At 36.6% G+C, this 27,328-nt stretch overlaps 1 protein-coding gene and 1 pseudogene across 17 annotated transcripts in view; one reads left to right on the plus strand and one right to left on the minus strand.

Annotated features, from left to right (window-relative positions):
- The window catches only part of Eml5 (EMAP like 5), a 182,609-nt gene that overhangs the window by 55,312 nt on the left and 99,969 nt on the right, over positions 1 to 27,328 (minus strand). For all 17 annotated transcript variants that reach the window (XR_013439198.1, XR_013439199.1, XR_013439200.1 and 14 more), the window contains 2 exons: positions 26,673 to 26,814; positions 342 to 494 (listed from right to left, as the gene is read on the minus strand). Coding sequence is in view for 14 of the 17 variants with exons in the window: in XM_078050668.1 (XP_077906794.1) it covers positions 342 to 494; positions 26,673 to 26,814 (295 nt within the window). In the remaining 3 variants the exon portion in view is untranslated. The remainder of the gene's footprint in view (positions 1 to 341; positions 495 to 26,672; positions 26,815 to 27,328) is intronic.
- Positions 707 to 1,698, plus strand: LOC110597763 (protein C1orf43 pseudogene; annotated as a pseudogene).

A 27,328-nucleotide genomic window follows, 5' to 3' on the forward strand; every position in this document is an offset into this window, starting at 1 on the left:
CACATGCCATGCTACATCCCCAGCACAAAGTAATACAATTTTAAAAGCACTAAGAATATTAAGAATGTCATGAAAACAATCAAGCTCTTTTTATGTTACAAATGAGAAAGGTGAAGTTCAGAATAGTGTCCTGGACCAAGTCATATGGAAAATTTAGTAGTAAGAATTAGCACTAAGCAAGATATTTGCATAATCAAATACAGGGCTTTTACTTCTTACCATACTGCTCCTTCTAGTCAAAAAAGTAAAATTCCAAAATAAAACAAGCTAATATAAACCACACATTGATACATTTACTCATATTCCGACCAAAGTTAATAATCAAATAAATGCAATCTTACCAGGTGAAAATCTAATATCTGAAATAATATCTTTTCTGTGGTGAAAAGACACAAGATCCTCTAGAGTATCTGCATTTGCCATTAAGAAACTTCCATCATTGAGACCTACAGCTAAAGCTTTTCCATCAGGAGAAAAACAGCAACATCTTCCACCTGGTAAAGGAAGAAAAGAGTATGTATTAAGAAATTGTCTTTTTTAAAAAACACGTGCTTGAAGGACCTTTAATTTCAAAGAGGATGTCTATACTTATTATGGCTTCAAATCAACATAAAAAAGGAGTCAAGAGATGCAGATGAAGTTTTCTATGAAAATTCCAGTAAGAAATTCTAAAAAAAAAAAAATTAAACTCATTTCTAAATGTAACCAAACTGAGTACTGATATTTGTCTTAAAAGAAATTAAGTTGAAAAAAAAAGTTGAGATTGCCTGTCTGAGCCAAGTGCTGGGAGGGGTTACAGGAAGGTGTCATCCTCCTTTCCTAGTCCCCCATGCACCATGTTTTCAGACAAGGTCTGGCTTGATCTCCCCCCATAAGCAAATGGCCGGCAAACTCCAGGGAATCCAGGCATGGTTGCTTCCCTGCAGCCTTGGCTAACAAGACAGAGCAGTGGGAAAACCATGCAGTTCTGTGTGGGGAGGCAGTCCTGGGTGAATGTTGTGCCTGGGTGCATGTGATGGCCTACAGGAGCCTGATATTTGTACTGCTATTTATTTTTGTGAAGAAGCAATCATACACTTGCAAATGAACCTACAACAGGTGTCCCTGTGGGACACAATGTTCCCAAAGACTTAAAAGAGGAGAATGACATTCAACTCTTCAGTGTTCAGAACATCAAGTATGAATCCCAGCTCCTTGCAGACGCAAGCCTGCTACAACTGGAAACCCAGGTAAATCAAAGTTGCTACAACTATTTGTATAGGATGAAAGTTTTGGATGCCATCCTTGCCTCTGAGACTCCGTTTCATGCTGAAGGCTGGCACCACCGTTCCTTAATGGGCAATAATTTCTGTTCCTCCTTGTGCTAGATCTGTGAAACACTATTACTCCTTTCAAGGTTGTATGGAAGATCCTCACTGATACCCTGCTAAATGGCCAGGCACTAGTCTGCTGTGAGACAGGGGTGGTTAGCTAGAGTGAGTACCTGTGCCATCAAGAGACCCTAAGTGAGCTGGCCACCATGGTCAAGGCAAGAATTGGGAACTCACCAGCACCAACCATCAGCTGGAGACCTCATTCCCCTGAAATCTCTCCAGCTAACCAGGTGACATAAGTCCCTCCCCTCCGGTCAGAAGAGCAAATGTGTCAAGAATTTCCTGGAATTGAGCTTTATGTGGCATTTATACACAATGGAGTATTACTCAGCACTAAAAAATGACAAAATCATGGCATTTGCAGGGAAATGGATGGCATTAGAGCAGATTATGCTAAGTGAAGCTAGCCAATCCCTAAAAAACAAATGCCAAATGTCTTCTTTGATATAAGGAGAGCAACTAAGAACAGAGCAGGGAGGAAGAGCATGAGAAAAAGATTAACATTATATAGGGACAAGAGGTGGGAGGGAAAGGGAGAGAGAAGGGAAATTGCATGGAAATGGAAGGAGACCCTCATTGTTATACAAAATTACATACAAGAGGAAGTGAGGGGAAAGGGAAAAAAACAAGGGAGAGAAATGAATTACAGTAGATGAGGTAGAGAGAGAAGATGGGAAGGGAAGGGGGATAGTAGAGGATAGGAAAGGCAGCAGAATACAACATACACTAGTATGGCACTATGTAAAAACGTGGATGTGTAACCAATGTGATTCTGCAATTTGTATACGGGGTAAAAATGGGAGTTTGTAACCCACTTGAATCAAATGTATGAAATATGATATGTCAAGAGCTTTGTAATGTTTTGAACAACCAATAATAAATTAAAAAAGAAAGAAACAACAAAAACAAAAAAAGGATGACTATAACACATTGGAGAGCACTTTGATGGAGCTGAAGGACTGTCACTGCAGACTGAGCCAGACAGATGTGATATACGAGGTAGGCTACCTGCTAGGTAGCTCTCAAGAAATCTGGCTCAGTAGACCCAAACTGTGTTAGACAAAGCTCCTGTTGTGTCCAGGGTTCTTAGAGCTTGTGTATAAAAGGTCATTCCCCAACCCTTTCTTATAGGATTTTTTTAGAACATCAGCTATGATTTTATTTCTCCCCAGTAGGATTTTTTTCTGGATTTGAATTCATATGTCATTCTTATTTCTATCAAAGTTTCCTTAAAAATCTTCACTTGTTTTTGGCCATAGTTCCCCTACTCGGTTCTAGACCATTTAATCCCAAAGAGTAGAAGTAAGGTGTCTTCCCCATTGTACTCAATCCATTGGTAACCTCTGGGCTTAGGTTGTCTCAGAGTTGTTTGGTGGAAAAGGCAGACAGGAACTGGGGTTGCAGGCAGTGAGGAAGTGTGTGTTATGTGCAACAACTTACCCTGGCACTCCACTTAAACCAAGATGTGTTGAAACTTTAACACAACTTTCCTCATATGCAAGGATCTGCCCTTCTACCTCCATTCAATCCTCTCTTGTGAATACATTGAATAAAAGAGAATGTTCTGATACCTGACATAATCTATTCCAACATACAAGATGGTATACAGGAATGGTTTTCCCTAATAAGGCAGTGTACTGGTCTGACTTTAGTTGTTGAATAAAATGAACTATTAAAAAGCAACAACACAGGGCTGGGATTGTGGCTCAGCAGTAGAGCGCTTGCTTAGAGCAGGTGGGACCCGGGTTCGATCCTCAGCACCACATAAAAATAAAGGCATTCTGTTGGGTCCATCTACACCTAAAAAATAAATATTAAAAAATGCAACAATACAGAAATTAAGTTGATGAAAAAGAATAAGAGATTTTACCTATTAACTAACAAATGCCAATGACATAAGTGGAAACTTTTAGGGGTGGGGGGAGAAGACTGCTATCTTAGTAGATTCTACCCAAGAAATCAGAAATTTAGGAAATGAGGCCATCTTTTAAAAATGCTTTAAAATGTTTTTTAAAATTTGACAATAGGTCCTGCCTTTTCTTTTGTAAAGACAAAACCCTTGGGAGTTTTAATTCTGCTTTGTATTTCCCTATGGGGCCTCCACTGCTTTTCTATGGGAGATACTCTTAATTTAACAGATGAGAATATTTTAAAAACAAAACAAAACAAAAGGGAAATTTGGCAATAGGTAATTATTAGTTAAAGATAGAAAAATCTAAGCTTCAAAACTATGCAAATGATATTAATATTATTAATTGTTAGTATTAATTTTTTTTAAAAAGGCTAGTACTACACTGATAAATACACAACAATGGGCTTACTCTGACAGCAAGAGATGCAGCAAGCATACAAAAACCCTAAGGCTTTTGAACCTTTCATGAAATAAGATGGAAGAGGGATGGGGTACAGCTGTTACAGAATGAGAATAAGTAGTCATCTAATTAACAAGCATAAACTGGCAATGAAGAAATGTAGGATGTAATCTGAGATCTGAGAGTCAAGAGATGACCTGGAGCAGGATGACAGCAGAGGAAATGATGAGAAGTGGTAGGATTTGGACATGTTTGAAAATACATATGAAAGAACTTTAACCAACTGAGTGTAGAGTAAGTGGTGGTTTCTGCTTCAAAGATGATGCCATTTACTGATATGAGAGAAACCAGACAAGGTACAAGTATTCATTTCTGTACCACTTTGGGTAAGGATGCCTAAGAAGTTCAATCGAAGACAGCAAAGAGCCAGTTTGACATATTAATTCTTCTCTGGAGATCAGGGGGTACAGGCAAGAGATATAAAAATATGAGGCAACAGCATATAGATGGCAGTTACATCCATGAAATAGAATAAGAACTTTTTCTTAATTTTATTGCTGCTTAGCCCCAAATTCACTATTTTAATCCCATTATTTTTTACTGAAACTGAATCCTATAAGCATTTTTCCTTTGCCAACTGATTTGATTTGTTCTAATAAAGGTACTAGAGGGACACTGCAAGGCCAAAGCAGAAGGAAGGAACTTTGCTTCCTTTTGGTGTCTAGACATTAGCAGATTAATGTTTTTTTTTTTCCTACCATTATAACAAAGGATTTCCTAGACCAGCTGTGACACTTGTCCTCTGGCAAATTTCTTTACCACTGTTAGGTGGTAAAGGGTCCTGTGGCACGCATGCACTCTCCACAGAGAATGGTAGAGGAGTTTGATCTTCAAGTTCATTGGCCTTAAATATAGTAGCTGCTTTCTGCAGTTGCTCCTTATACATCTCTTAAAATATTTTTAAGCCTTCTACTAGTTAACCACCTTATATTAGTTAGCGCATCATAGTTTTTGGGCTTGAGCACAGTGCTGAGTCCTTACCAGTAGGAAACGGGATGCTGGTAATCCAAGGCATGCACTGGTGTCACAATTAATCAAGTTACTAACCCCGCCGTTGACTGTAATGAACGACCTATTAAAGTTAATGCCTTGGAAGCCCAAGAGGCTGCTGCCCTTGACCACTATAATAATGATGACTACAAAGACAAGTAAAAAGACAGTGTTGTGAAACAGATTCCTCTGACTGCGTGAAGAATCTACAGAAAGACGTAACGAGCTCAGGTCCTTAAATTCCTAGCATGAATTGCAGTCTGAGAAAGCTTCCACAGAGAGTATAAAAGAATACCTGACATTATAGTCACTAAAATTTAAACACAAATTTCACTGTCTGCAGATATAGAATGTCAACTGAATTATATAGCTTCACTAAATTTCTTGTATGAAAATTAGGGAGCCAGTGCAACCATTATGGAAAGCAGTATGGTTGTGATTAAAAAAAACTATAAAAATGAGAGGGTGGGCCAAACTTGATCCATAAATTGATGCTTGTTGTAAAGGAATAAATCTAAAAGCTTAGGAAGGTAGGAAGTTGCTGTTCCTTTTTTTTCAGTGTTGGGGATTAAACCCAGGGCCTCAAAAAACTTGGAATGGAACCACCATTTGACCCAGCTATTCCACTCCTCAGTTTATACCAAAAGAACTTAAAAATCAGCACACTCCAGTGATGCAGCTACATAAATGTTTATAGCAACTCAACTTACAATAGTTAAACTATGGAGCTAACCTAGGTGCCCTTCAACAGATGAATGGATAAAGAAAATGTGGTATATAGACACAATGGAATATTACTCATCCCTAAAGAATAATGAAATTATGGCATTCTTAGGTAAATGAATTGAACTGAAGAATATTATGCTAAGAAAAATAAGCCAATCCCCCAAAACCAAAGAATGGATGTTTTCTCTGATAAACAGATGCTAATCCATAATGGGGGAGGGTTGGGAAAAACAGAGGTACTTTGGATTAGGCAGAGAGGAGTGAAGGGAGGGGAGGAGATATAGGGGTAAGAAGGATAGTAGAATGAATTGAACATTACTACAAAATGTATATATGATTACACAACCAGCCTGATTCTACATCATGTACAACCAGAGGAATGAGAAGTTATACTCCATTTTATGTATGATGTGTCAAAATGCATTCTACTGTCATGTATAACTAATTAGAACAAAATTTTAAAAAAGAAAGAAAATTAGGGCACCAAAAGGGCACATCTCATTGGCATATCACCTTAAACAAAGGTGAGATCTCAAACTTCTGTTTTTCTGAGTCTCACCTGCTTTCTTTCCCTGTGTTTAAGAAGTCTGACCTTTTGGGGCAGTTGCCTTGCAAAGGAATGCTCATCTTTCTGAAGAACTAGCATAACTACCTGTTGCCACTAGACTTATAATTTGGGTCAAATCTCAGCATGCTGTAGGGCAGAGATGAGTAAATTTTTATTAAAGGAATAGACAGTACATGTTTTCAGTTTTGCAGGCCATATAATATCAGTCATAGCTACTCAACTCTGTCACTGTAGTGCAAAACCAGCTCCAGACAACACATAAGTAAATGGGCATGGTTGTGATAAAAAAAAAACTATAAAAAATGAGAGGATGGGTCAAACTTGATCCATAAGTTGATGCTTGTTGTAAAGGAATGAATCTAAAAGCTTAGGAAGGAATAAAGTTGTTGCTCCTTTTTTTTTTTTTTTTTCTGTGTTGGGGATCAAACCCAAGGCCTCATGCATGCCAGGCAAATGCTCTACCACTAAGCTACATTCACAGCACAGGGAGGTATGAATTTTAAAACAGATTTTTCATTAGCAACCTCATACCCACCCACCCACCAACTCTATCTACCCCTTCCCCCAAAGTCTAGAAATAGTTCCTTCACTAAGGCAATGACATATTAAGGGCAGCACCTGCATCTTAGCAAGCCCTGTAATTGTTCTCCTATGTAGGTCAGGAATGACCATAGGAGAGGTTGCAATTGATATGGGCTCCCTGATTCAACAGGGATCTTGAAGAAGCAGAGGCCAAGTGGCAGCTCTTAATCACCAAAGCCAAAATAGATTCTTTTACAGAAAAGGACGGGAGGAATGTACTGATAATCAGAATACTTTAGTCTGTAGGGATTTCTGTTGATGGCTAAATAAGCATATTTCTGTATGAATGAAATAGGTAGGCTACCAGATTAACAATTTATTTAACAGAAGAAACTTCAGATGTGGTGGCTAAAAACCTGACTTAAATTCCCACAATGGAGAACCATAGATTCTCAACCAGTTTTCAGACCTAAGCCAATGTATACACAAGGAGCCCCTTACTGAGGGGGAGGCTAGAATCCAGTAGAACTATCATAAATATATGACACATATCTTCTCCCAAGGGAACTGTGGCCACTTAAGAGAATGGCCGCAAATTGGAAAAAGAAAATATCAAAGTTTCAAGGATTACTACATATAAAATCTGAATTGATGCTAATTTTTAAGGACACAAAATGATGCTATTTTCTACCATTGTGAAAGATTATGGGGATCATATATAATAGATGAAATCTTAGGTCAAGTTTGAATCACAGTAGGACCCACCCAATTCCTAAATTACAATACTTGGCAACTGGTAGACTCCTCCATGCTAGTGTTATAATCCATGGGATAAAGGTCACTATGATACAAAGAACTGGGTGGAAGCTTCTGGAGATTCCCTTCTCTACCAAGACGATAAACCAGAAGCAAAATGTTGAGCCCAAGAATTATAAAAATCAGTAAGACTATCAAATCCTTGAAATATGCAGAGTAGGGATATCTATCATATCATGTAAAATTGCCTGTTGGGTCTATATTAAAATTAGATGAATTTTAGATAATAACTGAATAATAAATTTAATCAGGTACTGAATCTAATTGAAACTGATCCTCCAGATGTACCATCTTTACTGGAACAAATTAATGCAGCTCCTAACATTTGGTGTGCAGTCATTGCTACTAGACTCATTGCCTTGGTTAATGCTTTTTCTCTCCTTACCAATTTGAAAGGACCACCAGAAGCAGTTTGCTTTTATCTGGCTTGTACCTGAGTATACCTTCAAAGCCTTGCCTCAGGGTTATTTCAACTCTCCTATTCTCTGCCATAATATAGTCCACAGAGATCCTGAGGGTCTTGACATTTCACAAAACATCTCAATGGTCCACTACATTGATGACATTATGCTGAATGGATCTGGGAAGCAGGAAGCAACAAGTACTTTAGATGCCTTAGTAAGACATGTGAATCAAGAAAGTGGCTGATAATAACTCAGCCACCCTGAGGATCACCTTCCCTTTCCCTGCAGATTCCCTTCTCTCTCCCTTTCCCTCCCCCCTCCCATCCCTATTTAATGTTAATCTTCTTCTCCTGCTCTTCCTCCCTACTCTGTCCTCAGGGTTTTATAAAATTACATACAAGAGGAAGTAAGGGGTAAGGAAGAAGTACACAAGTGGAATAAATGTTTTACAGTAGAGGTGGTCGAGAGAGAAGAGGGGAGGGGAGGGGAGGGGAGGGGTGGGGGGACAGTAGATGATAGGTTAGAGAGCAGAATTCATCAGACACTAGAATGGCAATGTGTAAATCAATGGAAATGTAACTGATGTAACCGATGTGATTCAGCAATCTGTATACGGGGTAATAATGGAAGTTCATAACCATTCTGAATCAAATTGTGAAACATGATATATTAAGAAAGATGTAATGTTTTGAAAGACCAACAATAAAAAAAAATATTAAACTTTAACAACAACAACAACAAAAATAACTCAGCCACCCAGGCACCAGCCACATCAGTGATGTGTCTGATGTCCATTGGTCTGGAGTATGTCAAGATATTCCCTCCAAGGTAAAAGACAAGTTGCTGTACTTCCCATCACCTATCATATGAACAAAAGGAGTAAAACACTCTGTTAGCCTCATGGAAGCAACATATACTACATTTCAGAGAAGCTGCTTCTACTCACCTAACAAATAATTTTGCAAGTCACTGAAAGGCTTCCAGCTTGCAGTGAGCACCAGAGCAAAAGAAGGAAAGCTGATTTTTCACTTGGGAAGAATGGGCAAGCAGATCCAATGACACTCAAAGTATATGTGGTACATAGGGATGCTATATGGAGCCACTAGAAAGCTACCCAAGGAAAATCATACTGAAGAACCACAGGATCCGAGAGCAAATTCCATGCTCTCCTTTACAGATAATTATTTTCCCTTTGAGAAGTAGCTTCTAGATTGCTACTAGACCTTGTCAGAGAGTAAATGCCTATGTCACTATGTGTCCTATGCTTCCAATCATGAATTGGAAGTACATGAGCAATCAAGCCATGGTTTTAAGTGTGCACAATGGCAATATATCAAGTGAAAATGATATACAAACAACTAGTCTTTTTTCTTATTTGTCCTAATTGTGTGTGTGTGTGTGTGTGTGTGTCAGTGCTGGGGATAGAATCAAGGGCCTTGTGCATGTGAGGCAAGCACTCTACCAACTGAGCTATATCCCCAGCCCTTTTTTGTTGTTGTTGTTCTAATTATTTATACATGACAGCAGAATGCATTTAGATTCATTGTACACATATGGAGCACAACTTTTCATTTATCTGGTTGTACACGATGTAGAGTTGCACCATATTTGCAGTTATACATGTAGATACATGTAATGATGTCCATCTCATTCCACCATGTTTCCTATCCCATGCGCCCTCCTCTCCCTATATACCCTTTGCTTAATTAAAGTTCCTCCATTCTTCTCCCACCCCACATTATGGATCAGCAACCACTTATCACAGAGAACACTGGGCCTTTGGTTTTTTGGGGATTGGGCTTACTTCATTTAGCATGATATTTTCCAACTCCATCCATTTACCCGTAAATGCCATAATTTTATTCTCTTTTAATGAAGAATAATATTTCATTGTGTATATGTACCAGTTTTTTTTTATCCATTCATCTATTGAAGGACATTTAGGTTGGTTCCGTAGTTTAACTATTGTGAATTGAGCTGCTATAAACATTGATGGGGCTGCATCACTACAGTATGCTGATTTTAAGTCCTTTGGGTATAGACCGAGGAATGGGATAGCTGAGTCTAATGGTGGTTCCATTTCAAGTTTTTAAAGGAATCTCCATATTGCCTTCCAGAGTGGTTGCATCAATTTGCAGTGCCACCAGCAATGTATGAGTGTACCTTTTTCCCCACACCCTCGCCAACAATTACTGCTTGTATGCTTGATTACTGCCATTCTGAATGGAGTGAGATGAAATCTTAGTTTTGATTTCTATTTCTTTTTTATTAAATTATTTATTCTAATTTGTTATATACAATGGCAGAATGCAATTGATTTCATATTACACATATAGAGCACAATTTTTCAAGTCAATACACAAAGTATTTTCACACCATTTGTGTCTTCATACATGTGCTTAGGGTAATGATGTCTAACTCATTCCACCATCATTCCTACCCTCTTGCCCCTACTCCACTTCTCCCTTCCCTTTGCCCTATCTAAAGTTCCCATTCCTCCCATGCTCCCCTTCAATTGCCATTATGAATCAGCACCCTCATATCAAGAAAATGTTCAACCTGTGGTTTTCTGGGATTAGTTTACTTTACTTAGTATTATACTCTCCAACTCCATCCATTTACCTTCAAATGCCATGATTTTATTCTTTTTTAATGCTGAGTAATGTTCCATTGTGTATATATATCAAAGTTTCCCTATCCATTCATCTACTGAAAGGTATCTGGGTTGGTTCCACAATTTAGCTATTGTGAATTGCGCTGCTATAAACATTGATATGGCTGTGTTCCTATAGTATACTGTTTTAATGTCGTTTGGGTATAAGCTGAGGAGTGAAACAGCCAGATCAAATGGTAGTTCCATTCCAAGTTTTCCAAGGAATCTCCATACTGCTTTTCATATTGGCTGCACTAATTTGCAGTCCCACCAGCAATGTATGAGTGTGCCTTTTCTGCCACATCCTCACCGACACACACTGTTGCTTGTATTCTTGAGAGGTGCCATTCTGACTGAAGTGAGATAAAAATCTTAGAGTTGATTTGCATTTCTCTAATTACTATAGATGATGAATATTTTTTTCATATGTTTGTTGATCGATTGTATATATTATTCTGAGAAGTGTCTGTTCAGTTCCTTAGCCCACTTATTGACTGGGTAATTATTATTTTTTTGGTGTTACATTTTTTGAGTATATCCTGGAAATTAGTGGTCTATCTGATGTGCACATAGTAAAGATGTTCTCCTGCTCTGTGGACTCTCTCTTCACATTGTTGATTATTTCCTTTGCCAAAAAGAAGCTTTTTAGTTTGAACCCATCTCATTTATTAATTCTTGGTTTTATTTCTTGCACTTTAGGATCTGGTTAAGGAAATCAGGATCTAACTGACATGGTAAAGAACTTGGCCTACTTTTTCTTCTATTAGGCACAGGGTCTCTGGTATAATTCCTAGATCCTTGATCCACATTGAGTTTTGTGCATGGTGAGAGATAGTAATTTAATTTCACTTTGCTGCATGTGGATTTCCAAGTTTCCCAGCACCATTTGTTGAAGAGGCTATCTTTTCACCATTGTATGTTTTTGGCACTTTTTTCCAGTATGAGATAACTGTATTTATGTGGGTTTGTCTCTGGTCTTTTATTCTTTACCATTGGACTACATGTCTTTTTTTGGGGGCCAATATGATGCCATTTTTGTTATTATAGCTCTGTAATATAGTTTAAGGTATGGTATTGTGATGCCTCCTGCTTCACTCTTCTTGCTAAGGATTTCTTTGTCTATTCTGGGTCTCTTATTTTTCCAAATGATTTTCATGATTGTTTTTTCTATTTCTATGAAGAATGTTGCTGGTATTTTAATTGGAATTGCATTAAATTTGTATAATGCTTTTGGTAGTATGGCCAGTTTGACAATATTCATTCTTCCTATCCAAGACATAGGAAATCTTTCCATCTTCTAAGGTCTTCTTCAATTTCTTTCTTTAGTGTTCTTCATTGTATAGGTATTTCACCTCTTTTGTTAGATTGATTCCCAAGGTTTTTTTTTTTTTGAGGCTGTTATGAATGGGGTAGTTTTCCTAATTTCTCTTTCTAAGGGTTCAGCACTGATGTATAACAATGCATTTGATTTATGGGTATTGATTTTATATCCTGCTACTTTGCTGAATTCATTTATTAATTCTAGAAGTTTTATGGTGGAGTTTTTTTGGATCCTCAAAGTATAGAATCATATTGTCGACAAATAGTGATATTTGAGTTCTTCTTTTCCTATGCATATCCCTTTAGTTTCTTTTATTTGTCTAATTGCTCTGGATAGAATTTCAAGGAGTATGTTGAATAGGAGTGGTGAGACAGGGTATCCCTGTCTTGTTCCAGTTCTTGGGGAATGCTCCCAATTTTTTTCCATTTAGAATGATGTTGGCCTTGGGCTTAGCATAGACATCTTTTACAATGTTGAGGTATATTCTTACTATCCCTAGTTTTTCTAGTGTATTGAACATGAAAGAGTATTGTATTTTATCAAATGCTTGCATCTATTGAAATCATATGATTTTTATCTTTAAGTCTAAGATGTGATGAATTACGTTTATTGATTTATATATGTTGAACCAAATTTGCATGCTGGGATGAACCCCACTGGAACATGCGATTTGCCCGAATTTTATTGAGAATTTTTGCAACTATGTTCATCAGGGATATTGGTCTGAAGTTTTCTTTCCTTAATGTGTCTTTGTCTGATTTTGGTATCAGGTTGATGCTAGCCTCATAGAATGAGTTTGGAAGGGTTCCCTCCTTTTCTATTTCATGAGATAATTTGAGGAGTTTAGTATTAATTCTTCTTTGAAGGTCTTGTAGAACTCAGCTGAGAATCTGACTGGTCCCAGACTTTTCTTAGTTGGTAGGCTTTTTTTTAAAAAAATATTTTTTAGTATTGATGGATCTTTATTTTATTCATTTATTTATATGCAGTACTGAGAATTGTACATGTGAGGCAAGCACTCTACCACTGAGCCACAACCCCAGCCCAGTTGGTAGGCATTTGATACTGTCTTCTATTTCACTGCTTGAAACTGATATGTTTAAGTTGTGTATGTTCTCCCTATTCAGGATGGCCAGATCATATTTCTCTAGAAATTTGTTGGTGTCTTCAATATTTTCTATTTTCAGAATAGTATCTACTTATCTTCTGTATTTCAACAGTATCTGTTGTGATATTTCCATTTTCCTCACAAATTTTAGTAATCTGAGTTTTCTCTCTCCTTTTCGTTAGGATGACTAAGGGGTTGTCAATTTTATTCATTTTTTCGAAGAAAAAAGCTTTTTATTTTGTCAATTTTTTCAATTGTTTCAATTTCATTGATTTCAGCCCTGATTTTGATTATTTCCTATCTTCTACTGCTTTTGGTGTTGATTTGATCTTCTTTTTCTGGTGCCTTGAGCTGTAATGTCAGGTCATTTAAATGTTGACTTTTTCTTTTTTAATGAATGAGCTTAGTGAAATGAACTTTCCTCTTAGCACTGCCTTTATAGTCAAAGACTAGTCTTGGAAAGATCTGGAAGTTTTAAGTAATGTATGTAAATGGTGGCTCAAAACCCTTTGACAATTTCTGCTACAATGCCTTATCCTTCTCTCAATCTACACCTATGGTCTCATGGATGTTCCTTATGATCAATTCACTGTGGAAGAAAAAATTTGAGCCACACTTACATTTCTCTATATATTGGCACCCATAAGAAAGCACTACAACCTTGCTTGGAGATGACCCTGAAGGATAGAAGTGAAGGTAAAACCTCCCAGTGAGCAGCACTTCAAGCACTACATCTAATTTTTCACTTTGCAGTCAGAGATAACAAGATGTGCAGATTTGTATTGATTCATTTGTATTTGCTAACAAATTGGATTAACAGTTAGGGACTTGGAAGAAACACGAGTGTTAAGATTAGACACAAGGAAATCTGGAAAATAGAAGGATAAAGATCTCAGAGAGGGCATAGGCAGTGAATTTTTTTGTATCCAAAGGAATACTTACCAAAGGAATCCACTACAGAGAATGCTGTTAATAGTAAAACACACAAACTGATATGCTCTAAGGATATCACTCAGCCTCTTTTCCTAGTCACTCAGCACTTGCTCAGTGGGCTGATGTTGGCAAAGATAGAGCTTGAGCTAAAAAATATGGGCTTCTCCTTACCAAAGCTGATCTTACTGCGCAGTGTATAATCTGTTAATAGCAAAGACCAATGGAACTCAATAATAGGGATACAAATCAGTTACCTGGTAACATGTTGATTATATTGGATCACTTCCATTATGGAAGGGGCAAGGATTTACACTCACAGGAGTAGACATGAATTCTGGATTTGCCTTCTGCCTGTAATGCTTCTGTTTGCTCCACCATCCATGAAAGTCCTTAAATCATCATCACAGTATTCCATACTTTGATCAAGGAACTCATTGCACAGTGAAGGATTAGTCTTATGTCCATGTAATTATCTGGTTTTATCACAGATAAAGATGCTAACAGAAAGTCAAATGGCTTACTGAAGACTAATTTACCACCACTTGGAAAATAATATCCCAAAAGACTGGGGTTCTGTCTTTATAGGCTTCAGTATAAGCTTTGAATGATAAGCTACTATATGGTGCTATGTACCTCACTGCCAGAATACATGGATCTGGACATTCAGAGATGGAATTGGAAATGGTTCTTCTATTATATATAGTAACCAACTTGTATGATTTTGTTTCACATTGTAGAAACTCTGAGTGGTGATGATTTATAGCCTAAGTTCCCAAGTGCCAGAGGAATGCTTCTACCAGAGGACATAGAATGGTTCCACTGAATTGAAAGATGAGACTGCCATCTGGCCATGGTGAGCTCCTTATGCCACTAAACCAACAGGAAGAGAAAGGGGTTATTACAGTTCTGGCTACAGTAATGTATCAGGGGAAACTGAGTAATTGCTATACAAAGAAGGCAAAGAGTACTATGTCTGAAACTTAGGGGATCTTTTGGGATGCCTGTTAGTCCTTCCATGATCAATGGTAAAGATGGAAAATGATAGCAACCATGAATAAAAGGTAGAGTTATTAAGATTTCAGATGCTTCAGTAATAAAGGTTTGGGTCTCCCCACCAGCTAAATAATGTCAAGAACGTGAAGTTCTGGCTACGGACAAAGAAACTACAGAATAGGTAGTGTAAGAAAGAGGTTATTGATATCAACTACAGCTTTATGACCAACTACTGAAACAAGGAGCATAGTAAAGTTGTATAAATATTTATATACACACATACATATACACACATATATGTACGTGTGTGTGTATATATATACACACACACACTACTTAGTGTGTCTCTGTGTGTGTGTGTGTATATATATATACACACACACATGTACTATTTAGTTTTTTCCTTAATATTTCAAAACATTCGTTAGAAGTTAGCTTCACAATTTAGCCTTTTTTCTTGTAGTACTAAAGACTGAACCCAGTGATACTCTGAGCTATATCCTCAGCCTTTTTTATTTTTTATTTTGAGACAGGATCTCACTAAATTGTGGAGGATGGCTTCTAACTTGTGATCCTTCCACCTCAGTCTCCTGAGGATCACTGGGATTATAAGTATGCACCACTGTACCCAGTTTTATAATTATTCTTTTTTTTCAATTTTTAATTTTTTAAGATGTTGATAGACCTTTATTTCATTCATTTATTTATGTGGTGCTGAGAATTGAAACCAGTGCCTCACACATGCTAAGCAAGCACTCTACCACTGAGCCACAACCCCAACTTACAATTATTCTCAATGCAATAGAATATTCGGTAAGATTCTGACTAAATTTGACAGTAATTACTGTAGTAATCAATGGATATAAAGACTGCTGGGATTATATGTCTTCTCTATTTGAGGAACATGTGAGAACTTCTTCACTTGAACCAAGGGTAACTGCATCTCTGGCTAAAAACATAAAGTTGGTTCTGTGAATGTACTGAAGATCAAATGTGTGTAGAAAGGAGCATGTGGATGCTGATTAGCCAAAAGGGCAGACTGTGCCAGTAACTAATTTATTGATGCTCAGTTCCAATTTTACTGTTTGGACCTCATAGACTTTTTTTGCTTTTGCCTGCTGACTGATACTAAATTTGGCCAGTAGAGGGTGCTAGAGAGACACTATAAGGTCCAAATTGGAGAAGGTGACTCCCTCTTATTTCTGTGCTGCTTTACATACATTGCCAGGATACTGGTGTGTAGGAAGCCTGCTAGCAATATTCACAGTGGAAGCTTCATTTGAGTTCTCCAGAAAGTTTCTCCACCATGACAGTAATGGTCCTAATAACTTAGTTACAATTTGCAGCCTCCAGCAAGATTCTCCACCAACACAGCAGAGACCTCACAGTTCAGTGGCTTTTGCCCTGTGTTAAACTCTTCACCAACCAAGTGGTCCTGCCCATTCAGCTCTGGTGTGCACCCACTGGCAGGCTTCTTCACCATAGACAGACTGAGCCTTCTGGTGACGGCCACACCCTTCCCAAAAAGGTCTGAATATTCTTTAAATTCTTTGTTTGCTCTTCCTCAGCCTAAAGGTAGAAGTTGCTTTCTATGACAGCTACCTCTACAGCCTTTTTACAGTAGTTACCACCTTTTATTAGTTAATAATACTTTTTAAAAAAATAAATTTACCCTTTCAAATGAGTAGTGTAGTTTCTAACTAGGCAGAAACTTATCTAATCTCTAAAGTGTGAGTGTACATATGGAGGGGAAAAAAGGCTAGGGGAAGACTGGAAAATTCACTGAGAGAGCAAAAAGAAGAAGCAGAGCCAGCAAAGGGAATAAATTAGGAGCCAGTGAAATAGAAGGGGAAACAAAGGTATGCATGAGTTCCAGAGACAAATGAAAGAAGAAATGATCGCTTATATAAAAAACTGCTATGAGGTTAAGTAAGGTGAAGACAAACCAAGAGACTGGCAGGAAGTTCAAAATACAAATAGAGATAAAAGCCTAAGTGGAGTGGCTTGTGGAACAACTATTTTGAAGAGTTCTGCTTCAAAGGAGAAGCAGAGAAACAGAATAATACTGAGATCAATCATCACAGTTGCATGTTTTATTCAACTCTTATTCTGCTAGTTGGGTGTGGATAAAGAACAGGTAGAAGTTGAGTTAAAGCAAGATTAGCATAGCAGGTATCCTTTTATAGGTGAGCTCATTAAAAAATAAGGAAAATTCTCCGGGGATGAAAAATAGAAAGGCACCAGGAATGGTGGTACATGTCTATAATCCCAGCTACTTGGGAGGCTGAGACCAGAGGATTACAAGTCTGAGGTCAGCTTGGGCAGCTTAGTGAGACCCTATCCCAAACTAAAAGAAAAAGGGCTAGGGATGTAGATCAGTACTACAATCCTCTTGCAAGTTCTAGGGAAGAATCCTTCCTTGACTCTCTATAGTTTCTGGTGGTTCCCAACAATATTTGGTATGCCTTGGCTTACAGACACATTATTCCAGTCTGTGAGTCTATCTCCATACTGTGTTTCTCCTATGTATCTAGATGACTATGTCTTCACAGTCATTAACTGCCCGTTCTAATCTTATGTGACCTCATCTTAACTTGATTATATCTAAGAAAACCCTATTTACAAATAAGGGCAAATATTGGGAGTTAGGACTTCAACCTAACTTATTCAGGGAAACAACTCAACTCACAACAAATGCAACAGCAAAGAGCTATAATTTCCTTCTATAAATCATAAATCTAAATACGATGAAAAATCAAACTGCATTTTTTTTAAATAAACATTGCTTTGCTATCAAGAAAAGGGCTATAGTCCCCACATAAAAAGTTATTTAAAAAGATATTCTCAAAGCTATCAAATAAGAGATGGTATTATTTGATGACAAAAACGTCAGAGGATGCAGTGTTGTAGTACACTCTTGTAGTCCCACTTACCCCAGAGGCTGAGATAGGAAGAGAGGCAAGACTGGGCAACATAGCAAAATTTCATCTCAAAAACAGGGGTTTCTTTAAAAAAGAAAGAAAAAGCCAGGGGAAATTTAGAATGGAATATATTTATCATTTTACTGTAATCAAACAAATATATAATGTACTCAGCAAGCACCTTTTAGATATCCGAGGAAATTTACACAAAATTAATTACTTTTGCAACTCTGTGACAATGTCATTAACAAATATCTTCCAAATTCTCCAGTTTATTGAAGTATAAATTTTCAAATTAGTTTCTAATGATTCTCTGGATTTTAGAAGTGTCTATGGTAGTATCTCCTTTTTCATCTCTTAATTTTATTGATTTGGGTTTTCTCTAGCTTTTGTTAAGGATTTATCAATCTTTTTTTTTTTTTGTACTGGGGATCAAACTTAGAGGCACTCAACCACTGAGTCACATCCCCCGCCCTGCTTTGTATTGTATTTATATACAGTCTCATTGAGTTGCCTAGCACTTGCTTTTTTTCTTTTTCTTTTATTTATTTTTCATGTATTTAATGTGTTTTGTTAAATTTTTATTTATTTTTTATTTATGTATGACAGTGGAATGCATTACAATTCTTATTACACATATAGAGAATAATTTTTAATATCTCTGGTTATAAACACAGTATATGTACTATGTCTTCATACCTATACTTTGGATAATAATGACCATCACATTCCACCATCATTAATAACCCCATGCCCCCTCTCTTCCCCTCCAACCCCTCTGCCCTATCTAGAGTTCATCTATTCCTCCCATGCTCCTGCTCCCTATCCCACTATGAATCAGCCTCCTTTTATCAAAGAAAATATTCAGCATTTGTTTTTTTGGGATTGGCTAACTTCACTTAGCATTATCTTCTCCAACACCAACCATTTACCTACAAATGCAATGTTTTCATTCTATTGCTGAGTAAAATTCCATTGTGTATATATGCCACATTTTTTTTATCCATTCATCAACTGAATGGCATCTAGGTTGGCTCCACAGTTTAGCTATTGTGAATTGTGCTGCTATAAACATTTATGTGGCTGTGTCCCTATAGTATGTTGTTTTTAAGTCCTTTGGGTATAGATGAGGAAAGGGATAGCTGGGTCAAATGGTAGTTCCATTCCCAATATTCCAAGAAATCTCCATACTGCTTTCCATATTGGCTGCACCATTTTTCAGTCCCACCAGCAGTGTATGAATATACCTTTCACCCTACATTCTTGCCACCACTTATTGTTGTTTGTCTTCATAATAGCTGCCATTCTGACTGGAGTGAGATGAAATCTTAGAATGGTTTTGATTTGCATTTCTCTAATTGCTATCGATGATGAACATTTTTTCATGTATTTGTTGACTGATTGTACATCATCTTCTGAGAAGTGTCTGTTCATGTCCTTGGTCCATTTATTGATTGGGTTATTTGTTTTTTTGGTGTTTAACTTTTTGAGTTCTTTATATACCCTAGAGATTAGTGCTCTATCTGATGTGTGAGGGGTAAAGATTTGCTCCCAAGATGTAGGCTCTCTATTCACCTCACCTTTTGCTGAGAAGAAACTTTTTAGTTTGAGTCCCATTTATTGATTTATCATCCCATTTATCGATTCTTCATTTTAATTCTTGTGCCATATAAGTCTCATTTAGGATGTTGGGGCCTAATCTCACATGATGGAGATTAGGGCCTACTTTTTCTTCTATTAGACGCAGGGTCCCTGGTTTATTCCTAAGTCCTTGATCCATTTTGAGTTGAGTTTGATGCATGGTGAGAGATAGGGGTTTAATTTCATTTTGTTGCATATGGATTTCCAGTTTTCCCAGCACCATCTGTTGAAGAGGCTATCTTTTCTCCAATAAAGAATGCATGTTCTTGGCACCTTTGTCTAATATAAATTAATGTAATTTTGAGGGTTACTCTCTGTGTCCTCTATTCTGTACCATTGGTCTACCAGTCTGTTTTGGTGCCAATACCATACAATTTTTGTTACTATTGCTCTGCAGTATAGTTTGAGTTCTGGTATAGTGATGCCACCTGCTTCATTCTTCCTGCTAAGGATTGCTTTAGGTAGGTCTCTTATTTTTATTGCTTTAGCTGGGTCTCTTATTTTTCCTGATGAATTTCATGATTGCTTTCTCTGTTTCTATGAGGAATGTCATTGGAATTTTGACCGGAATTGTATTAAATCTGAATAGTGCTCTTGGAAGTATGGTCATTTTGATAATATTAATTCTTCCTATCCAAAAGAAAAGTAGATCTTTCCATCTTCTAGGGTCTTCTTTGATTTATTTCTTTAGGGTTCTATAATTTTCATTATATAGATCTTTCACTTCTTTCATTAAGTTGATTCTCAAGTATTTTATTTTATTTTATTGAGGCTATTGAAAATGGGGTGGGTTTCCTCCTTTCCCTTTCTGTGGATTTGTCACTGATATACAAAAATGCCTTTGATTTATGGATGTTGATTTTATATCCTGCTACTTTGCTGAATTCATTTACTAGTTCTAGAAGTTTTCTGGTGGAACTTTTAGGGTCTTCTAGGTATAGAATCATATCATCAGCAAATAGTGCCAATTTGAGTTCTTCTTTTCCAATGTGTAGCCCTTTAATTTCTTTCATGTGTCTAATTGCTTTGGCCAGTGTTTCAAGAATTATGTTAAATAGGAAGTGGTGAAAGAGGGCATCTCTGTCTTGTTCCAGTTTTAGAGGGAATGCCTTCAGTTTTTCTCCATTTAGAATGATGCTGGCCTGGGGTTTAGCATAGATAGCCTTTATGATGTTGAGATATGTTCCTGTTATCCCTAGTTTTTCCAGTGTTTTGAACTTAAATGGGTACTGTATTTTGTCAAACGCTTTTACTGAGTCTATTGAGATGTTCATATGATTCTTATCTTTAAGTCTATTGATATGATGGATTACATTTATTGATTTCTGCATGTTGAACCACCTTGCATCCCTGGGATGAATCCCACTTGATTGTGGTGCACTATCTTTTTGATATGTTTTTGTATTCAATTTGCCAGAATTTTATTGAGAATTTTTGCATCTATGTTCATTAGAGATATTGGTCTGAAGTTTTCTTTTTTTTGATGTGTTTTGGAACATCAAAAAATTTTGATCATTTTGCCGGTTTTGGAATCAGAGTGATACTGGCCTCACAGAATGAGTTTGGAAGTGCTGCCTCTTTTTCTATTTCCTGAAATAAATTTGAGAATATTGGTATTAGTTCTTTAAAGGTCTTGTAGAACTTGGCTATGTATCTGTCCAGTCCTGGGCTTTTCATGGTTGGTAGACTTTTGTTGGTGTCTGCTATTTCGTCACTTGAAATTGATCTGTTTAAATTGTGTATATCATCCTGATTCAATCTGGGCAAACCATATGACTCTAAAAATTTGTTGATGCCTTTGATATTTTCTATTTTATTGTAGTACAAGTTTTCAAAATAATTTCTAATTATCTTCTGTATTTCTGTAGTGTCTGTTGATTTGAGTTTTCTCTCTCCTTCTCTTCATTAGCATGGCTAAGGGTCTGTCAATTTTATTTATTTTTTCAAAGAACCAACTTTTTGTTCTGTCAGTTTTTTCAATTGTTTCAATTACAATGATCTCAGATCTGATTTAAAAAAAATAAATGACAGGGCTGGGGATGTGGCTCAAGTGGTAGTGTGCTTGCCTAGCATGCGTGGGGCACTGGGTTTGATTCTCAGCACCACATAAAGACAAAATAAAGATATTGTGTCCACCTAAAATTAAAAAATAAATATTAAAAAATTAATGACAGTGGAATGCATTACAAATCTTATTACATATATGCAGCACAATTTTTCATATCTATGGTTATATATAAAGTATATTCACACCAATTCATGTCTTCATACATGTACTTTGGATAATGATGTCTATCACATTCCACCATCCTTATTATTTCCTGTATTTTGCTGCTTTTGTTTTTGATTTGTTCTTCTTCTTCTAGGGCTTTGAGATGTAGTGTTAAGTCATTTATTTATTAACTTTTTCTTCTTTTAAGGCATGAACTCCATGCAATGAACTTTCCTCTTAGAACTGCTTTCATAGTGTCCCAGAGATTTTGATATGTTGTATCTGTGTTCTCATTCACCTCTGAAATTTTTTAAATGTCCTCCTTGATGTTTTCTATAATCTATTGCTCATTCAGCAGCATATTATTTAGTCTCCAGGTGTTGGAGTGGATTTTATTTTTTACTTTATCATTGATTTCTAATTTCATTCCATTATGATATGATAGAATGCAGGGTAGTATTTCTACTTTTTTATATTTGCTAAGAGATGCTTTGTGGCAGGTAAATGGTCTATTTTAGAGAAGGATCCATATGCTGCTGAGAAGAAAGTATATTTTCTCATTGAAGAATGGAAATATTCTATATATGTCAGTTAAGTCTAAATTACTGATTGTATTATTGAGTTCTACAGTTTCTTTGTTCAGCTTTTGTTCAGAGGATCTATCTAGTGATGAAAGAGGTATGTTAAAGTCACTCAAAATTATTGGGTTGTGGTCTATTTGACTCTTGAACTTGAAAAGAGTTTGTTTAATGAACATAGTTGCTCCATTGTTTGGGGCATATATATTTATAATTGTTAAGCCTTGTTGATGTTTCCTTGAGCAGTGTGTAGTGTCCTTCTTTATCCTTTTTGCTTGACTTTACTTTGAAGTCTACTTTATTTGATTTGAGGGTGGACATCCCTGCTTGCTTCCACAGTCCATATAAGTGGTATGGTTTTTCCCAACCCTTTACCTTCAGTCTGTGAATGTCTGTTTCTATTAGATGAGTCTCTTGGAGGTAGCATATTGTTGGGTCTTTTTTTTTTTTTTCCAATCTGCTAGTCTATGTCTTCATTGGTGAGTTTAGGCCATTAACATTCAGGATTATTTATTTTTGGTATTTAACATGACTTGGTTTCTCTTCTGATTAGATATTCCTTTAGTATAATCCCTCTCTCTGCTGATTTTCATCATTGTTTTTCATTTCCTCTTCTTGAAATATTTTGCTGAGAATGTTCTGTAGTGCAGGCTTTCTCGCTGTAAATTCTTTTAACTTTTATTTATTATGGAAGGTTTTTTATTTCATCATCAAATCTAAAGCTTAGTTTTGCTGGTTATAAGATTCTTGGTTAGCATCCATTTTCTTCAGAGCTTGGTATATGTTGTTCCAAGATTTCCTGGCTTTGAGAGTCTGGGTTGAAAAATCTGCTGAGATACAAATTGGTCTCCCCCTATATGTGATCTGATTCTTCTCTCTTGTGGTTTTTAAGATTCTATCCTTATTCTGTATGCTAGACATTTTCATTATAATGTGCCTTGGTGTAGATCTATTTTAATTTTAGACATTTGGTGTGCTATAAGTCTCTTGTATTTGGTTTTCCAATTCGTTCTTCATGCTTGATATTATCACATTGAAGAGATGTGCATTCCTTTTCCAATTCGTTCTTCATGCTTGATATTATCACATTGAAGAGATTGTGCATTCCTTTAGTTTGAAACTCTGTGCCTTCCTCTGTGTTCCAGTGACTCTTAGATTTGGTCTTTTGATACTGTCCCATAATTCTTGGATGTTCTGTTCATGGTTTCTAACTTTTTTCATTGTGTGATCAACCTTATTTTCCAGGTTGACTTCAAAGAAAAGCCAATCAAAAAGGATAAAGAAGGACACTACATACTGCTCAAGGAAATCATACACCAACAAGACTTAACAATTATAAATATATATGCCCCTTTGTGTTCATTATCTGATGTTCTTTCTTCCAAGTGATCTAGTCTGTTGGTTATGCTTTCTATTGAGTCTTTTAAATTTGATTTATTGTATCCTTCATTTCAAGGATTTCTGACTTTTTTTTTCAGGGTCTCTATCTCTCTTGAAGTAATCTTTTGCTACTTGTATTTGCTCTCTTATCTCATTGTTGGAGTGATCAATTTTTGCCTGTATTTGCTCGTTTAGGTCATTCTTTAATTCACAGATAATTTTAATTATGAACCTTCTGAACTCCTTCTCTGATATTTCATCAACTTCGATGCTGTCCATAGGTTCTGTTATTATAGTGTCCTAGTTTGTTTGGGGCACTTTCCTCCCTTATTTTTTCATGTTGTCTATGTGTCTTCCTTTCTTGCAGGGTGGATCTGAAATATTACAGTCTGTTCCCTATATTCTTGTAGTACTGTGCAGATTGTCTGTATCTCACCTTGATGTTGGGCTTCCAGACCCTGCTTGTGTCTCTCAATGAATGCTACTGCATCCTGTGTCTGGGTCCTGTGTAAGTTGGAGTGGGTGGATCTAGGCTGCTGGGCTTGACCTCCCCTGGTAGTCTGCTGGTCGGAAGGGGCAAGGGGCCAAAGGCTAGGCTCTGGTGGTGTCTGCCCGGCCAGGGGATGGGTAAACCAGGCCTACTGAGAGCCTGGATCCCGCATGGGCCAGTGTGGGTGGATCTCCTTGACTTTTTTCTTTTTTTCTTAGTTGTAGTTGGACACAAAACCTTTGTTTTATTACTTATTTTTATGTGGTGCTGAGGATCGATTCCAGGGCCTTGCACATGCTAGGCAAGTACTCTACCACTGAGTCACAACCCCAGCCTTAGTGCCTCACTTTTGTTGAGGCTGGCTTTGAACTTGCAATCCTCCTGCCTCAGTCTCCTGAGATGCTGGGATTATAGGCACGCACCACTGCACACAGCTAGGATACAAGTTTTTTTTTTTTTTTTTTTTTTTTTTTTTTTTTTTTTTTTAAAGAGAGAGTGAGAGAGGAGAGAGAGAGAGAGAGAGAACTTTTAATATTTATTTTTCAGTTCTCGGCGGACACAACATCTTTGTTGGTATGTGGTGCTGAGGATCGAACCCGGGTCGCATGCATACCAGGCGAGCACGCTACCGCTTGAGCCACATCCCCAGCCCCAGGATACAAGTTTTTAATGGGAACTATCCAAAGTGTAATTATATACAAAAGTTATAATATAAATCTGGCAAATATTTTACTTCACAGGCATTATAAACATTAAATCATGCATATTTACACTTTTGCTTATTTTAACTGGCTTCCATAAACTTGTTTGCCAGAAATTTTCCTAAGAATGGTCAATTTTAACCATAATGACTTATTTTTGTAAAATGTTAAGGCTCACAACTATGATACTTATATATACATTTGCTAAAGAAAAGAGTATTTGCTTACTGATTCTTTCAGAAAGGGATAACTGTGTCTTATAATATTTAATTCAGCATAACTTTGGTCATCTTGTTATAACTCAACCAGTATAAAATCAACACATATGCCGTCAAGTTAGAAAAATCTATTACCCTTTTTAATCAATGATGAACATAATAAAAATAAAGGTGATGATAGAAAAAATATTCTTTAAAAATACAGAATCATGAATTTTGCCTACAACTTAATTCAGAGATCTAGTCATAGAAGAAACCACTAATACTAGCAGACAATTTTATTTTAGTGTTAATATAATACATAATTACAGATTCAGAAAATACAACAAATCTTAAGCTGAATAAATAAAAGTAAACCCATATACATGCACAATGCTATTTAACTATACCTATATAACAATTAAAGAAAGTGGCAGAAAACAGAATGCTTTCAACCAAAAAAGTCTAGAAGAAGTTCTATTAGTATTTAAGAATGAGAGTAAAATATCAAGATATGTTCAGACTAGTGGTATACCATGGGCAGGATGAGGGTAAAAATTCACTCCATGTGCAATACACAGCCAATAGAGAAGTTAAACACAACAATAATAAATGTGAATAACCATCACTGTGTTTTGGACCATTCCCAGCAGCGTGCCCTTAGTATGTCTCTGGTTCAGATCTAGGAAACTGAGGGAATTTTTAACAAACCTTCATTAGAGAACTAATGAAGGATATATTTTAAGAGGAAGAAAACTATAAAGTAACAAGTCTGAGATGCAGGAAGAAAAGATGAACAAAGAAAGTATAGGTATAAATAAATCTAAATAAATAATGACTGCAAAAAAGAATAATAATGCCAACTGAAGGTAGTTGTAGGAGGAAAAAAACCAACAGAGAATGAAACTGCTGGACATCAGTAATTAAAAAATGGGGGAGTAAAGTGACCAGAACTAGACTATTCTATAGATTGTGATACTTCAGTTTTTGATCTGAGTGTACATGTTAAATATTTAATAATAACTCTAAAAGAAGAGAATAAACACTAAGTTTCAAGTCAATAGAAGGAAGTAAAAAGAAATTAACAGAATGAATTACAAATTCATGCTACCTAACTCCAATCTGGCCTTTACTATGGCTAGACAATCCTTTCCTTCATCTATTGGCTCTATCACATTTCTTACAGTAACTTGTTCCCAACATTTCCAGGGAAAGTCCTCCTATGGTTATCTTGATTCTAGAAGATAACATTCTCTACCACTCAGAAGAATTTCAGAGCTCTCTGTAAATCTCCATCTGCCCTAGGTTAATAACAACTTTTTTACCAACAACTGAACCATTTCTCTCTATATACTACCAGTTTCATCTGCCTCTTACAAATATACTCAGTTTTGTTTTATCTTCAAACAGCCTTCCCTTACCTCTGCTACATCTTTTAAAGTGAAGGCCTTCTTTCTTAGTTTCCAGTTCTAAATTACATATAATCTATAATTGCAAGGGGGAGAAAAACTTAGTTTCCATTTACTTCCTATATTCTCTCTTCTAACATGCCATTGAAAAATTAGTTGGGTTTAGGAATGATAATAGAAGGTTCCATAATGAAAAGAATGGGCATAATTAACTTTCTTTATGCATACCATGAGTAAGTAGACACTGAATAAATATTTAAAAAATTTTAAAGTCTTTCATGTACATAACTATTGCTTTTTTATATTTATAAAGGTTAGAAAATGGCTATAACTTAATCTATGTTCAAGTCTTAGAGCCTCTTACCCTTTTTCAGTTTCCGGACAGCCAACATACAATGACTAGGAGAGAGATCCCATATTCTTAAGGTTTTATCATCACTTACAGTAGCACAGATCGGCAGATAAGGATGTGTAGCCAAACCCCATACCTCTCCTTCCATGTGTCCCTATAAAGAAAACAGTATCAATTTAACCTAAAAATATATGCATGACAGGAGCTCTACACACCTGGTTACCAGTAAAACTGATATTAAAAAAATTAAAAACCCAACCATTTAAAGTTTGGAAATGGTTTCGAGGAGATACAACAAATGAAGAAATATTTATTCATAAAAAAGTCTGCTAAAATTTGGTAAGAACAGTGAGAATCTATGGTATTTAAAGTGAGATCCAGTGCTTTGTCCCTCCTCCCAAAACTTCATGCTGGACTTATACAAACAAGAACACCTGGCTGTCTCCACCATTCCCAGCAGAAGAGCTGTCTTCCCAGTGAGGGTACCAAGTCAGGCATTCCTTATCTTGCCTAAGCTGTCAGTTGTGGAGGCTGAATTCCTGGTGAGCAGACTGACAGGCAGAAGTTCCTTTCTCCCCAGCCCCTACTCCATATGGAAACCCAAGAAAACCTAAGAAGACCTTAGACTATTGCCCTTTCTATCTTTACCAAACACTCAGCCTTAAAGC

This window comes from Ictidomys tridecemlineatus, chromosome 5 (assembly GCF_052094955.1).
Source record: "Ictidomys tridecemlineatus isolate mIctTri1 chromosome 5, mIctTri1.hap1, whole genome shotgun sequence".
Classification (NCBI taxonomy): domain Eukaryota; kingdom Metazoa; phylum Chordata; class Mammalia; order Rodentia; family Sciuridae; genus Ictidomys; species Ictidomys tridecemlineatus.